Source organism: Ctenopharyngodon idella, chromosome 10, assembly GCF_019924925.1.
Source record: "Ctenopharyngodon idella isolate HZGC_01 chromosome 10, HZGC01, whole genome shotgun sequence".
NCBI classification, from domain to species: Eukaryota; Metazoa; Chordata; class Actinopteri; order Cypriniformes; family Xenocyprididae; genus Ctenopharyngodon; species Ctenopharyngodon idella.
The window spans coordinates 47,266,896-47,283,286 of record NC_067229.1 but is presented as its reverse complement, the minus strand read 5'-3'; the positions used below and the strand labels follow the sequence as shown (position 1 = coordinate 47,283,286).

At 36.0% G+C, this 16,391-nt stretch overlaps 2 protein-coding genes across 3 annotated transcripts in view; one reads left to right on the top strand and one right to left on the bottom strand.

The window, feature by feature from the left end:
• The first annotated feature begins 190 nt into the window (after window positions 1-190).
• On the top strand, window positions 191-6,362 carry pdxp (pyridoxal (pyridoxine, vitamin B6) phosphatase). Of its 2 annotated transcripts, XR_007932045.1 has the most exons (3): window positions 191-981; window positions 2,943-3,450; window positions 5,497-6,362. XR_007932045.1 is itself a non-coding variant. In XM_051907915.1 (2 exons), the coding sequence occupies exons 1-2, from the start codon at window positions 369-371 to the stop codon at window positions 3,266-3,268; spliced, it is 939 nt and encodes a 312-aa protein (XP_051763875.1). In that variant the 5' UTR covers window positions 191-368; the 3' UTR covers window positions 3,269-6,362. The 2 variants fall into 2 exon arrangements, 1 of the variants encoding a protein (XP_051763875.1); XM_051907915.1 differs by having other exon boundaries at window positions 2,943-6,362.
• Window positions 6,363-12,854: 6,492 nt separating this feature from the next.
• LOC127520960 (myosin-IIIb) overlaps window positions 12,855-16,391 on the bottom strand; it is a 42,009-nt gene continuing 38,472 nt past the window's right edge. Inside the window, exons 29-30 of the mRNA XM_051909724.1 lie at window positions 13,332-13,401; window positions 12,855-13,079 (exon numbers count right to left, since the gene is read on the bottom strand). Coding sequence (XP_051765684.1) covers window positions 13,072-13,079; window positions 13,332-13,401 — 78 coding nt within the window. The 3' untranslated portion in view covers window positions 12,855-13,071. The remainder of the gene's footprint in view (window positions 13,080-13,331; window positions 13,402-16,391) is intronic.

Below are 16,391 nucleotides of genomic sequence, written 5' to 3'. Positions count from 1 at the left end.
TACATTGATAAACAGGAAAATAATGATACGATTCAATGATAAAAACGTCAGAAAACCCCGTTTCATATTAATCATCGTGCTCTAGTTCTTCTATGTATTATGTCGCTATGATAATCGATCACATCTGCTCGCTTTCTGATTGGAGAACACATAGGGAAAGGGCGTGTCATTTCCGCAATACCAGAATGTGATTGGTCCGTCATCATGAGTCTGCGCCGACAGCAGAGATGGACGTGCTGGTGAGCCGCTCCGCTTCGGTTCTGCGTTCGTTTCACTAACCGTTAACTAAAGCGTTCAAGTTCATCAGAGCGTTTAATAAAAAAGGACGCAGTTCGTCTCTTTCCATCATAGGATCTCAAGCCAGCAGAATGGCAGGCACGGTGAGCAGCTCTAGGGGCTGCGTGACGCTCCGCGGCGCTCAGATCCGGGACCTGCTGGACGCGAAGCACAACGTGCTGTTCGACTGCGACGGCGTCATCTGGAACGGCGAAACGGCCGTGACCGGGGCTCCGGAGGTGGTCAGTCTGCTCAAGCAGCGGGGCAAACGGGTGTTCTTCGTTACCAACAACTGCACCAGGCCGCGGGAGAACTACGTGCAGAAGTTCTGCCGCCTGGGCTTCACGGATGTGGCGGAGGAGGAGATCTTCAGCTCGGCGTACTGCTCCGCCGCGTACCTGCGCGATGTGGCCCGGCTGCAGGGGAAGGTGTATGTGATCGGCTGCGGCGGGGTGATGAAGGAGCTGCAGGACGCCGGAGTGCCCGTGGTGGAGGAGGATAGTGCCGCCGATCGGGAGCCGGGCACCAGCATCTACAACTGCCCTCTGGATCCGGATGTGAAGGCTGTGCTGGTGGGATATGACGAGAACTTCACCTTCATGAAGCTGGCCAAAGCCTGCTGCTACCTGAGGAACTCTGAGTGCCTGTTCTTGGCCACCGATCCGGATCCCTGGCACCCGCTGAGAGGAGGCAGGATCACCCCGGGTAAGGCTGATTCAGTAACGCATTGATGAGGGATAATGTGTGATGGTCAGTGCAGCTCATGTCAAGCTTTATAAAAATTAATCAAATCAGACGTAGAGGGGAAAAAAAAATAAAAATAAAAAAAATAAATATATATATATATATATATATATATATATATATATATATATATATATTCGCACAAGGAAAATAAAGCCTATTTTAGGACTATTAAGATTTTTCTGTATTGTACCATTATTTTCATGAGTTCAACAGTTTTCCCACCAAACTCTCATTGCTGTGATACAAATAAGTAATGCAAAATCTCATTACTGTTATGCAGTGATTTTTGTAAATTTAAAAATAGCATAAATTAAAGTAGGGATGCACAATATATCGGCCACTATATCGGTATCAGCTGAGACACTTCAGATGTGAAACTGTTAACCATGATGATTTTGAATTGCTTGAAATATGATTGAAAATCACTTAAAAATGGAAAATACAGTTAAGTTCAACATGTACAGCGCAAATCTGTCATAAAAGCTACATAATATTATAATGAGAACGTTATAATTGTGTGTTTGGGACATGGCTTTTAATGGGGAGACTTTTGTTTTTGTGATCAGGCTGTCAAAAATTATATAAAATTTTGGATTTAGATTTATCGGCCAATATATCGGTTATCGGCTTTCAAATATGAAGAATTATCGGTATCGGCCAAAATTTCTATATCGGTGCATCCCTAAATTAAATAATTTTTAAAATGACAATAATTAGAGTTTTGTAAATGTGCTTAATTGTCATTAAAATACTCAATGCAAATCATTTCGTGAAATAAAATACTGGATTCCCACTGTACTGGAAAATCGCACAAATATGGGAAAATCATAGAAATTACTATACTACTCAATAGAAAATTTTCCACATATGTTCCATTCTGAAGTATGGAAATAAATTTGAATTTTTTTTTATCTTGCAATTGCGAGTTTAAATCTCACAATTCAGAGTTATAAAGTCAGAATTACGACTTTGCAAGTTACAAAGTCAGAATTGTGAGACATAAACTCGCAATTCTGACTTTATATCACACAATTCTGACTTTATAACTCGCAATTCTGACTTTATATCACACAATTCTGACTTTATAACTCGCAATTGTAAGTTTAAATCTCGCACTTGCGAGAAAAAAAGTCAAAATTGCGAGTTATAGTCAGAATTGCATGATATAAACTCGCAATTATCTTTTTTAGTGGCAGAAACAAGCTTCCATACTAATGTACTACAGTCTTTCAGTCATAACTACTGGAAAGAGCATGGAAAAACCAGGGAAACTACAATCACAAAAAAGTGGAAACAATTATATTTTAGAAAATAGCCTATTTAGGACTAAGATTTTAAACACTTTTTCCACTAAAAGTCTCATTGCTGTAATGCAGTAAATAAATAAATAATACATTTTTTAAAAATCAGCATAAATTAAAGGCATAGTTTAAATGACATTAATGAGAGTTTTGGGTGTAAATTTGCTTAACTGTGCAAATGCAAATTATCTCTTCAAGCTAAATATTGGGTTCCCACAGTCCTGGAAAACCTTAAAATATGCAAAATAATAGAAATCCGTTCTAAGGGTTACATTTGTTATTAGAAAGATTTGCATAAAAGGAGTCTTTCTTCAGTCATAACAAACTACTGGAAAAGTCATGGGAAAACCAAGGAAATGTATTGGTCAGAAAGTGTGGAAACATGAAAATAACTTTTTCTTTTGATTGTGGAGTGAAATGTGGTAGAACAAACATGTCCACATCTAAAAGACAATGATTTTAAGCATAAGCCTCCCTGAAATGTTATTGAGCATGAACAGGCCTGTTGTTTGGGGTTCAATGTCTCTAGAGAAGGTCATGGAAACACATTGTGGTGGTCTTTCAGTGATCTACAATACCCAGCGGGTCAGTGAATGACGTGTGAACTCTCATGGGCAGGTTCTGGGAGTCTCACGGCCGCTCTGGAAACGGCCAGCAGCAGGAAGGCCACGGTCATCGGGAAGCCCAGCCGCTTCATGTACGAATGCATCGCCAGTCAGTTTGACCTGGATCCGGCGCGCTCGCTGATGGTCGGCGACCGCTTGGAGACGGACATTCTGTTCGGCAGCAACTGTGGGCTTTCCACCGTCCTCACGCTCACGGGCGTCTCCACGCTGGAGGAGGCGCACAGATACAGAGACAGCGAGGCACCGGAGCAGAAGGACTGTGTGCCCGATTACGTGGTGGAGTCCGTGGCGGATTTCCTGCAGGCGCTGGAGGAGTGACCATACAAACACCACCACTGTATTCACAGTTTCAATCCTGATGCTGTTTCTCAACATGTACGGTTAAGTGTCTCCACGGCCTGGTTAACGTCACCCCATGAATAGTCACGTGTCTGTCATGAATCTGATGACATGGATGTGTTTGAGACACCGGACACTCACCTTAAATGTTCTACTGAAGTGTGAGTGAATGATGACCGAGTTCTATGTAAATTTACTATTTCAAAATTTCTCCCATATTATTTTCTTTTCTTTTATTCTGTTTTTGAAAGGTGGTCATTTTTAAGGGGATTTTATTTTTTGGAAAAAGGGTACTTTTAAAAATAAATAAACAATTTAGAATATTTCAAATAAAATAAAAAATGAATGAAATGGAAAATAAAATCCCCTTAAATATTATTACATTTCTTAAATAAAATAAAACAAAATAAAATAAAAAATTGAAAATATAAAATAAAATAATGAAATGGAAAAAATAAAATCCCTGAAAGGTAATAATATTTAAGGGGATTTTATTTTATTTTATTTTATTTTGTTTATTTTATTATTGAATTGTTCCATAGAAGAAATAAATTGTAAATAAATTGTAGAATTGGAGTACGATTAAATGATGACAGAATTCTACTTTAATATATTCAATATAATAAATATTATTTCCTTTCAAAATAAAATTGAGAAGAAATATATTTCTTTTCTTTTATTTACTTATTTTATGCAGTTTTATTTTATTTTTGAAAGGTAATAATAAATAAGGGGATTTTATTTTTTATTTCATTAATTGATATTTTCTTAATTTTATTTAGTTATTTTATTACGGAAAGAACTATTTTAAGTAGGGTTTTGATGAGGTCTCGCAATATTAAAACGTGACGATATTTCTTGTTGAGGTGAAAAGCTGTCTCGCAATATCAGCATGAGGGAGTTGAGTTTGTGGCAAAACTGTCAACCACACAGTATCATTATTTCTGTCTTACAATAATTCAAATTATCATAGAAAATCTGGGATAAAGGTTTATAGTTCGGATATAAACGCTGATGTCTACGGTAGTGATCAAATTAGAGCAAATCACCTTTGGAAAAGTAACTTAGCGCTTCAAATAACGATTGTAACAATTACATTGGTAAAAAATGTATTTGTCATTGAATCATACATTCAAGAGATTTGTTCAAAAATGCTGAAACAAGCGAAGTCTTTATGATTGAGTCATTGAATCATTCATTCCACCCGTTTTTTTTTTTTTTTTTTTATAATTCGGATTAATTAAACATTTTAAATAGACTGCAGCAATTAACATTTTGTCAGAACCTCTAGTAAGTTACGTTATTTTGTTCAGTTGTCTGTTCAGAATCGTGATTCTCAGTCGTGAGTCGTGAATCAGAGTCGTGATTCTCAGTCGTGAATCAGAGTCGTGATTCTCAGTCGTGAGTCGTGAATCAGAGTCGTGATTCTCTATTTATCCAGAATCGTTAAGCTTTAACATTCCAAAATGCACCTGCATTGTTTTGCATTTTGTGACTTTCAGTCGAATAAAACACTAATTTTCCAGTCGTATATTTCGACATTGAAGACTTCTTAAAAATAGTGTTAAAATCATCTCGTCTCGTTCTCGTGAGCTAAGAGTATTGTAACACCCCTAATTTTAAGGGATCTTATTTTTTATTTAATTTTATTTTTGAAAGGTAATAATAAATAAGGGTTTTTTTTTTTTTGTTTCATTGTATCATTGAAATAAATTGTGTAAAATTTATATTTTATACTAGGCAGGAGTGTTATCGGATTAATCCACAGCCCTGTATAGAGAACAAACATCCACTAACATTGAGATCAGAAAGTGTCGTTTGTGTTTGAATAAGCAGCATGTGTGTTAATGATTGACTCTGTCTGGATGTTTGAACCTGATGCTTAGAGCTGGGCGATATCCCTAAAAATCTCAATATCTTTCCAAATTTTGTTGATAAATAAATATATATCTCAATATTTTGTCATTTGCTATAGAAAAACTCAAAATGCCCCAATTAAAAAACAAACAACATGCTTATTTAGACCAAGTGACCACTTACTACTTTTTATTAATCTTAATTTTTAACAGAATTCAATATTTACAATATTGTTTTTTTTTTTGTTTTTGTTTTTTTTAAAATATCGATTACTCAATTATTGTGATAATATCACTAATATTCGATATATATTGACCAGCCCTATTTCTGCTTTTATTTTCATAATATAGGTTCATACCCAACAACTGGTCAGAAGACAATCAAGTAACGTTCCTTGATGCTAACATTAGTACCTCTTCATGATGAAGTAAACCGCACTGATTAGTTATGTCTAGTTAGAAAGCACTGTGCCAATCTAAATCTGTACTTAGTAATGGGAAGGTTTTATAGTCGAGGTTTACCAGTGCAAAGACTAATTCAGATTTATGTGCCAACTTGTATGTGTGTTTATTTTTAATCATATTTATTTCGATTTATTTAGTGTTGTGTTTGACTGCGATATGAAGAAGTTCATATCTTGATGAAAAATGTCTTGACTACTACTCACTTGTTTGTTGATTGGGTTTCAACTGCCTTTATTAACAAAAGTGACCTTTTTTACCAAAGTAGTTGGTGTGTTTGAGAGCTCTATGTTATTTTGACGGTCATTTGCAGTGTAACGCGGATCATTCAGTGGTTCTGCTTCATGTAAAGCGTCTAGAACATGTTTGTGTGAAATAGAGAAAAAAAAACATCTGCAAAAGTAACGTGCCAAAATAGTCCATATAAAACCACTGAATGTGAAACTGCATGAATGACAAATACATATGATGTGGTGAGCTGAAAACATGTTGTGATCTAAAAAGGCTTATCATGCTTCTATTTAGTCAACTGTTTGTTAAAAACTGGAACACATTTTATTATGAAAACTTGGATCCTGAGTGTTTTATCATCGTCTTTAGACTCTGTGTCCATAAAAACTGAACAGTAATTATATTGAAGGGGAAGCCAAACGTCTGTAAACACATCTGACGTAAACTGTGAAATGGTTTGACATTGATTTAATGCGCTCTGTGGTGTGAATTAACGTTTTTTAGAAATAAAAATAAGCCTTGTATCTTGTGTCATTATTGTATGAAACATTTTATAATAAGGTTTCATTAGTTGAGGGCTTGAGAGAAATAACCAGTTTAGATGGAAAGGATTTCAAGCTGACTAGCTGAAGACATTACTGTAGCTATAGACGTTAATAGACACTGAACTTACAGCACTACAACAACCATAATGAAATGATCTTTCACAATAGATAAAGCTTTACAGTGAACTCTGTTAGATATGGCAATTTATCTGTTTAATAGAATACCTTACTCACCTGTTGAGTAATAAAAACTAGGGGTGGTGTGGTTATCAGGGTTGTTGGGGCTACTGTGCCTTAAACCTTTTTATTTATTGGTTTAAAGAGTAGTAAAATAGGCATTGTTCATTAAATTATTTATATCATTGTAGTATTGGAGTGACCACCAGACTTTCTCTCATACACACAATACATCCCTAAAAGACTGAAAATAAAAACCACATGAGCAGAAAACAGTAGACTGTGACAAACACAGATATGAGTAATCGGCGATCAACAAAATATTCAGACAATCAGATCAACTCTGGACATCACAAAAAGCTACTAAAAAACCACAGCAAAAAAAAGCAAATAGTTAGAATTAAAGAAAATAATAGGACAATTCAGCTGCATAATTTATTCATGCTGTGATGCATGCTGGGAGTTTTGTACTATTGTTCCCAGCATGCATTGCGACATGAACCTTTTGATTGTCACCTTGGTTGAGATTCATGTCCTCATTCTTGATGTCTTTGTGTGTCAAGATCACAATCTGTTTCATTTTGCTACAAGATTTCAAGGACGGTCACTTTGTTCCTTTACGAGATTTTAGTGATGGTCGGTTTTGTTTGGTTACAAGAGCTAAATGATGGTTGGTTTTATTTCTTTACGAGATCTCAATGATGGCAGGTTTTGTTCCTTTACAAAATTTAAATGATGGTTGATTTTGTTCCTTTAAGAGATCTCAATGGTTGACGTTTTTGTTTTGTTATGAGATTCAATAACGGTTCTGTTCAATTGCGAGATCTCAATGATGGTCGGTTTTATTCTATTATGAGATTTCAATGACAGTTGAGTGTGAAACAATTCAAACTTGATTTTGTTTTATGAGATTTCAATGATGGCGGTTTTGTTTCTTCTTTTACGAGATTTCAATGACGGTCAGTTTTGTTCCTTTGCAAGATCTCAATGACAGTTGGTTTTGTTCGGTTACGAGATTTCAGTGACTGTCAGTTTTCAATGATGGTCGGTTTTCTTCTGTTACAAGATTTCAAAGACAGTTTTGTTTCATTGTGAGTTTTATTCCTTCATGAGATTTCAATGACAGTCGAGTTTGAAACAATTAAAACTGTTGGTTTTGTTTTGTGACAAAGTTTCAATGACGGACGGTTTTCAGTGTCAGTTTTGTTCGGTTATGAGATTTCAATGATGGTCAGTTTTTTTCTTTGTTCTTTTTACGAGATTTCAAAGACAGCCAGTTTTGTTTTGTTATGAAATATCATTGACAGTAAGTTTAGTTCCTTTACGATATTTCAATGATGGTCGGTTTTGATTCGTTACAATATTTTAATGACGGTTGGTTTTCAGTTTCGTTTTATTTGATTACAAGATTTCAATGACTGTTCTTTTTTTTCCGTTACGGGTTTTTTCTTCGACGGTCAGTGTCGTTACGAGATTTCAGTGATGACCTGTTTTGTTCTTTTGTGAGATTTCAAAGATGGTTCGTTTTGTTTCGTTACATGAGTTTAAAGTTCATTTTTTTCTGTTACGAGATTTCAGTGACGGTCTGTTTTGTTCTATTACAATTATAGCAGGTTACGAGAGTTCAGTGATGGACAGGTTATTTATTTATTTTTTTTTTTACAAGATCTCAATGACGGTAAGTTTTTCTCCTTTGTTTCTTTACGAGATTTCAAATATGGACGGTTTTGTTCCTTTACTAGATCTCAATGACAATCAGTTTTGTTTCTTTACAAGATCTCAATGGTTGACGGTTTTGTTTTATGAGATTTCAATGACGGTTGATTCTGTTCCGCTTCTAGATTTCAATGACGGTCAGTTTTGTTCGGTTACAAGATCTCAATGACAGTCGGTTTGGTTCCGTTATGAGATTTCAATGACGGTTGAATTTGAAACCAATTAAACTGTCGGTTTTGTTTAATTATGAGATTTCAATGACAGACAGTTTTGTTCCTAACCATTATTTTAAATTGTAATAATATTTCACAATATTACTGTTTTTCTGTATTTTTGATCAATGTGATGTTCTGTATGGGCTATTTTACACCACGGTTATACCCTTTATACAGTACAGCTTATTGCGACTGTACTGGGGCGTTAGGACCCACTCAGGTCACAGGTTGATCAGACCCGCTGGCCTCTCTAACACCTCTTCCCACAGCTACCCAGTCTCCCAGGAGATTTTCCATCCAGATACAGACCGGGTTCAACCCTGTTCAGCTTCAGTGGGTGTGCAGGTGAAAGCTTTAGATTGACCGCTGCAGGGCTTCTCAAGCATTTTTCCAACCATAGACCCTCTTACATAGGAGTATAAATCTCAACAATGGTGACATGATTCATGCCGCAAAGCATTCAAAATAACAGACTATTATGAAGTTGAAATTACCAGATTTTTGGCTTTGATTTCCTTGCAGTTTTAGAGTAAAACTTGTTTTGTAAAATATATATTTTATATAAAATATTATATTTTTACATTTTCATAAACTTGAACTTCTATAAAAAAAAATTCTGTTTCACTTACATAAGTTATTTCACTTCTTCAATAATCTGCCAAATTTCTTCTTTAAAACAAGACCAGCCTTATGTCTATATTCCAAAGTGTTCTTGAATTACAACCATTTAAGTCTGGATAGTGAATTTTCATGTCTATAAAAAAAAGTTGGGGTGACAGTTAACAGGTTAAATAACTAAATTTGTCAAGTTGAAAACACTTAAAATTCTAAGTAAATACAACTTAACTGAGTCAATGTAAAAAGATAACTCAAAAGAGTTAAGTTAAAGGCACAATATGTAAGATTTTTGGATTAAAATATCCAAAAACCACTAGAACAATGTTATATATTTTGTTGACTCGTGTATGTACATTATCCCAAATGCTTCCAAGAATGTTTAAATCCAGAGAAATAAGCAATTTTTAACCAGAACATGGACATGTCCAACTGTCTGTGTGTCGCCTATCAATGACATCATACCTCCGTTACCCTCGATTTCTGTAGAAAAACCCAAGACGCTTTAATATATTATGTTTTATTAGACAAGGGAACAACTGTTTGGATACATTTATAGACAGAAAACTAATCATTGTTATAGAGCTAAACATGTTTAGTCTTATTGTTTGAATCTTGTTTTCTTTATTTTCGGTGAGTAAAAACACTATTTTGTTAAGTAGCTAACAGCATAATCAGGTGCAGCTTTATTTTTAATAACAATAATACAGAATTTTCTCCATCATACAGTACGTTTTGAAAATTAATTGCATGCCATTTATCAACACACGCCATCCAGCATTTAATAATATGATATTCTAATATCGATCTATCTTACTGCAGTGTGCAACAAGTATCTCACAGCAGCCACCGAGCGAACGCTCAGAGTAACATTATAACATCATTTTCAACACAATCAAATGTATCTAATATGATAAACAGCGCTGCGTTATCCCATATACGCTTGACCGGAAGAAGCAGAAGCGGCGACTGCGGCATAATAAAAGTTCAGTTGCTCTTGAGCCGCATGTCGCGCTGCTTCATACTACAGTAACGTTAATAATCTCATCCACAAACATGATTTCTGCCCGAGTCCCATCCTGATTCTTTTCCACCGGCTGTGAGGTGAAGACGGCATCTCCCATGATTCCACGCTCAAACTCGGCATCATGAAGCTACGCCTTTGTTTTGAATAGGCGACCTCTAGTAGCACAAATCTAATCTATCTTAATATTTGTTTTGAAACTTTTTACCTTGAAGTAATATGTATAATGTGCCTTTCTCATACTCAAAGTGTTACAAACATAATACAAAATATATTTTGAAGCACGAGAAATATCAGAAAAACCTGTTTATTTTGTTTATAAAGCATTAAACAGAATGTGTTCAAGACAAGTAACTACATATGCAATCTAGTTAATGTAGAAAAACATTACATGCAAACAGAAGAAAGGGTTACACTTTATTTTAACAACTGTTGTTACAGTATAATTACACAAATAAGTACTTAGTAGTAATTACAGATGTTAGAGTTAATTGTAGGGTTAGATACTTGTAATTATGCATAATTTACTGTTATTACTATAGTAAGTGTAACATGTGTAACTGTCACTATAAAATAAAATGTTGCAGAAGAAAGTAAATGCATCCTTTCTACACATATATGATGCATTATATCGTTTGATCCCATTCATAAGGCAGAGCCGCTTTTAAGGCCGTTCCGCATTTTTAACTTCAGTATGTTTTGTAGATATCTCTCCATCTTGGGTGTTCCACAGTATCTCTTGTCATTGGCATGCAATCTGAAACGGGAGGTTTTATGATTGACACATGGGTTATACTCTTTAATAATCCTTCAGAAATTAACATAAATAACTCACACAAGGGCATCAATCGAACACACTCCGTGGCTCGTCTGGACGTCGTATTTTGTGACCTTCATCAGAATTTCAAGTGGAAACCTTTTAGTTGTTTCAACACAACATTTGGGTGTGGCACCTGAAAATCGAAACCAAAAACACAATCCACTTCTAATAACACTGATCAATGTAATATGACAATGCATCAATATTCTATATGCTGCATATTTCAGTCATTCGTGTCGTTTTTTTAAAAGATAAATTATATAAATTTGTAGTTGACAAATAGGCAGTAAAAAATGCTTTTTTTTGTGTAAAAAAATTTAAGAAAAAATCCATATATTTTTGTAGTGTGAAGTCTGATGTTTGAGAAAATATGAGGTTTTACTAAACTGTACCGTAAATGGTGTGACATAGTAACAAAATAAAAATAAAAAATAGCATGAGACAGATTTATCTTTATTGTTAGATGCTTATTTTCATATAGTGGTCTTTATTTAATATGAAATTATGAATTTTTTTCTCCATGACTTATTGGACATTTTCAATAAATAAAAGACAAACTTTGCTGTCATCCTTTCAAAACTGCTTAAAATGATACCATTCTAGGATGAGTGATGATTATATCTCCCCTACTGCAATACTCAACTGTTCTTTAAGATATTTTGAGATAAACACAAATCTGCGGTTCTTTTATGTGTCACAGGACATTATGTCACGCTTAAGGACAGAAATGCTAGTTGTTGCATTAAAGAGAGTGAGTATCACATTAAAGCATTTTTATTTAACTTTGTATCAAAATGAAATTTTCTTCTTTGATGCATTCAAACAATATCAACATGTTTTTTTTTTTTTTTTTAAATAAACAAAATGAAATGTGACTTCGACAGAGCAAATATCTTTGAAACTTTAACTTTGAAACATCCCAAAATCTTTTTTTAAGTAATTTATTTGTTTGTTAAAGAAGAAATAACATTTTGTTACATCAATCGTGTTTTTAAAAATCAATTTTTTAAAGTATATGGCTGCTCTTTTTAAGGCATCATTTCGATTTTCTCTAGGATCCTTTTCCTTCTGCGTGGATCCCTGTTAATTTTCTCCCTATACTTCTGTGTCTTCTCCCTCACACTCATTTCTCTCCCTCAATTCTTTCGGTCTCAAAAACAAAGTATCACATTTTATACTTATTTCCATGACACTTCATAACAGTACAAATTTTCTGCAAAACATCAGAAATAAAATTATTTAATGTAATTATTGCATTTAATACCAATGTATAATCAATGTATACTAATATGCACACAAACACTACTGTTCAAAAGTTTTAGATCAGTAAGATGTTTTAAATGTTTTTGAAAGAAGTCTCTTCTGCATTTATTTGATCCAAAATACAGCAAAAACAGTAATATTGTGAAATATTATTACAATTTAAAATAACTCTTCTATTGTAATATACTTTCAGAATGTCTTCAGTGTCACATGATCCTTCGAAAATCATTCTAATATGCTGATTTTCTGCTCAAGAAACAATTATTTTTATTATCAATGTTGAAAACAGTTGTTTTTGTCATGATTCTTTGATTGATAGAAAGTTCAACAGAACTATATTTCTATAAAAAAAAAAAAACAGTATAACATTTTCAGGAACCCTAATTATTACCTTGAACGGCGCTGAAGGTGATGGACAGTAAAATGGCGAGCACTATGAGAGCCATCTGAAGATCGGTGAGGTTCCCTCAAAATCCTGTGAGATCTGAGACTCTGATGGCTCTTATAAGTGCCGTTAAAGCTCCTCCTATTAGAGCGCGAGATGATGCTTGTGTGACAGACAACAAACACTGAACTTGACTCATCTGACACATTCAGCCTCAAGTGATTTTCATTCAGGCATTCAAAAACAGAAACACCTGCAGTGTATGAAACCATTTATTCAATCACCTAAAAACAGCATAATTTACATTAAATAAAATTACAACAACAACAAGAAAATTAAGTTAAAAATGTTTCAAATCACTTTGTAGTTTTCACCGGAACAACATTAAAATTTTACATTTACATAAGCCTAAAAAAATAATAAAATCATGGATAGCAGCATCAAGAACATCTGTAGTTTCATTCTCCACAGTTTCATGCATCTGAAAGACAGAAAGAGACAAAAAAAGACATTCGATTAAAGAAATAAATCCACACAAAACTGCGTTCCAAACAGTTGTTATGGATCTGGGCTGTCAAACTGCAAAAATGAAAAAACACCACAAAAATGAGATATTTGTGAAAGTGAAGTTGGGCATTTGAGATACTTTGGATCTTCTTTCGTGTTTCAATGAAGGCATGGATGAAAGACGCTGAAAAGAGTTAAGAAAAAAACAAAGTGATTCACATCTCACCTGTCCTCTTCCATGAGCTCAAGGATTTGCTGGAGGGAACTTGGATCTGTTCTTGGCTCTTCTGGAAGTGCTGGGAAAAACATGGGATTTGAAACAACATGTAAAGAGATGACGTCACAGAATGCTCACTAAACTGGAATTTTTCACAGGCTGAGTTCACTTTGAAAAATCATGCGAGTTCAATATACTTTTGCCTGAACAAGAACAAACACACATAAAAATGTCAATCCACAGGATCTTCATTTCACACCAACTAGGTGGCATTTTCCCTACAGCACAGAAATGAGGCTTTTCTGGCATCTTTTCTGACAGGAAAGTGGTTCGTTATGGAACCGCGTTGAAATATTGTCCGATTTTGTTTGAACAACAGCAGCTTTACTCGTGCAAAACAGAAACTAAAAGAACAAAGAAATATTATACTGATCAGGGTTATTATCGTATAAATATTATATAAATATTAAAAAATATATATATTGATATATGAATAAATATTAAAAGATTATATATTTTATCATCTAAAAATAAAATCCTAAAAAAACATTTGTTACTTGAAATAAAATATACATTAACTGAAACAAAATATAGCAATACAGCTAGTTTCTCATTTTTGTTTAGTTTAACTTGAAATGCTAAAACTAAATAAACTAAAAAGAATAAATAAACATTAACAAAACTATGTAGACATTAAAAAAAATAAATCAACTAGAAATAATAAATACAAATTAACAAAACTAAACAAAAAACTAAAAAGAATAAATAAAAATAAATAAATAACAGATAAATAAAATAAATAAATAATAGAAATGACAAAAACACAACAAAATGACTAAAACTAACAAAAATTAAGGTGAAAACAGAACTTAAAAAAATAAAGTAACGTCTCAGGTTACGTATGTAACCATGGTTCCCTGAGAACAGGGAACGAGACTCTGCGTTTGCAAACGCTATGGGGAATGTCACGTGACTCAGTGTCTGAAAGCCAACTATCCAATAACTCCAATGCCTATTGGCCGGCGACAGCCTATGACGTCATACGGCGCGACCCGGAAGTATAAAAGGCGCGCCTGGGGAAGCAGTTATTATCCATCGTCTTGAGGGACTGTTCAGCAGCCAGGCAGCCCGAAGCATGGCAAGGAAACGCAGAGTCTCGTTCCCTGTTCTCAGGGAACCATGGTTACATACGTAACCTGAGATGTCGAAAGGGAACTTCTACTCTGCGTTTGCAAACACTATGGGGAACGAAATACCCACGCTGCCATGCTTGAGTAGAGTGCCTGCCAAGAAATATGGCTGAGACAAAGGCTCCAGAGCAGTTAGAGAACTGCTTGGCAACTCCCCCTCGGGTCACACCAGGCTGTCAGTGACAGCATTCCCTTTGGCCAACAGCCCAAGCTGAACTTCAAGAAGGCCTTCCTCAGAGGTCCTACAGAAGCTGCTAAGGCGTCTGGAACCAGCTTTTCCGAAGAGAAAGCGGTCCCTTTAAGGGAATGTGGCCAAGGAACCGAAGGGAACCTCGGCCAGTCACTAGAGGGGAACGAAGTCACCCCCAATGCCACCAGGGAGGCCGACCTGGTCTGTCACGAGACAAACTTAGTCTTGGCCAATCCTGTCTGAATACAGAGCCTCTAAAACGCATTCTTCATAGAAGATAGTAAGTAAGAGTGACTGCAAAGAGGCAGAAACAAACTCAAACCCACGCGTAGAGACGGGCATCCCAGAGAGCAGAACTCAGCTAAGTGCTATGAACCCTCGTATTGAGAGGAGTACAATCCACTCATCCTAGGATCTACTCAGTGCTTAATTAACGCACTGAGGAGGCTGTGCGCTAGAGAACCCTGATCCAGGGGAGCACAAACCAGCCTGAGGCTGAATTTTAGAAGGAAGCCTGATTAAGGCCTACCACTATGATCAGCTTAGGGAGCTAAGCACTATTACAAACGTAACCCTAAAAGGGAAGTACGAAGCTCACCTAACAGGTAGACCATGCAATGGGCACATACTCATGGAGGCCGAGGAGGGGCCTACAGCATGATAGTAGTTATGTGAAAACAGAAGTCTTATACAGAAAGTGGCCTGGTTTTAAGGGCCACCCTGAACATCTGTCTTGCTTTTCTGGGGTAGACAGACGACTTCAATGGCAGCATAAGAGGCTGCAAAGTGCCCGCATGACAATCCACCTAACACAATCCAACGAGCAGTGTTCTCAGTAAAAAGCACCTTTTACTCTTTAAAGCAAGAGGAGTACAGCGTACGCCAACACGTAATAAGGAAGGCCTGGAGGGGCCTATAACCTCAACAGACACGTGGCATCAGCTCGTGGCAGTGTTTAGGCCCCAAGGACGATAAACAACCAGACAAAATGGAGGTTGGATTTATCACTTAGGCCTCTGGCCAACGAAAGTGTATACAGATAATTCTCAAAGAGAAATACACCCAAACATACTCCAGTGTGTTCAAAAAAGGCGGCCCATAGGCCTAGCAACCTCTAATACACACGGCGTAAGTCTCGTGTCCATTTCTAGGAGCACAAAAGATCCACCCTAGGCGCTAGGTGGCTCTTAGCTCAACTAGATTAGGATCAGACTCAGGGAGGCAGATGTAGGTTAAACCAACCTTCCGTAAGGTTTCACTACCATAATCAACCTGAGGGGCTAGCCACTCAGAATACTCGGTAAAAAGCACCTTGTTACTCTCACAGCGAGAGGAGTACATGACTGAACTCCACATATTACACCGGAGGCCGAAGTAGGCCTGCCTTAGTAAACACGTGGCATCAGCAAGTGGCTACCATAACCATACCACCCAAAGGCCATGTATTAGAAGTTTCCAAGATGATTAATAGATGAAAAACTCTGCCGAACATCGTGAACAGGCCTGTTAGGGCCTATCCGTCAGCGATGGGGCGTGGCCATTGGTGGCATGGTTTCCCAGGCATCCTGCCAACAAGTCGACTAGAAAAGGAGGACTTAAGGGGCCTCCATTCCAGCATCAAGTGGCGATCAGCCTGCTCACAGATTAAAAAACACAAACTGTGCCATCATGTAAACTAAAAAGGAGGCC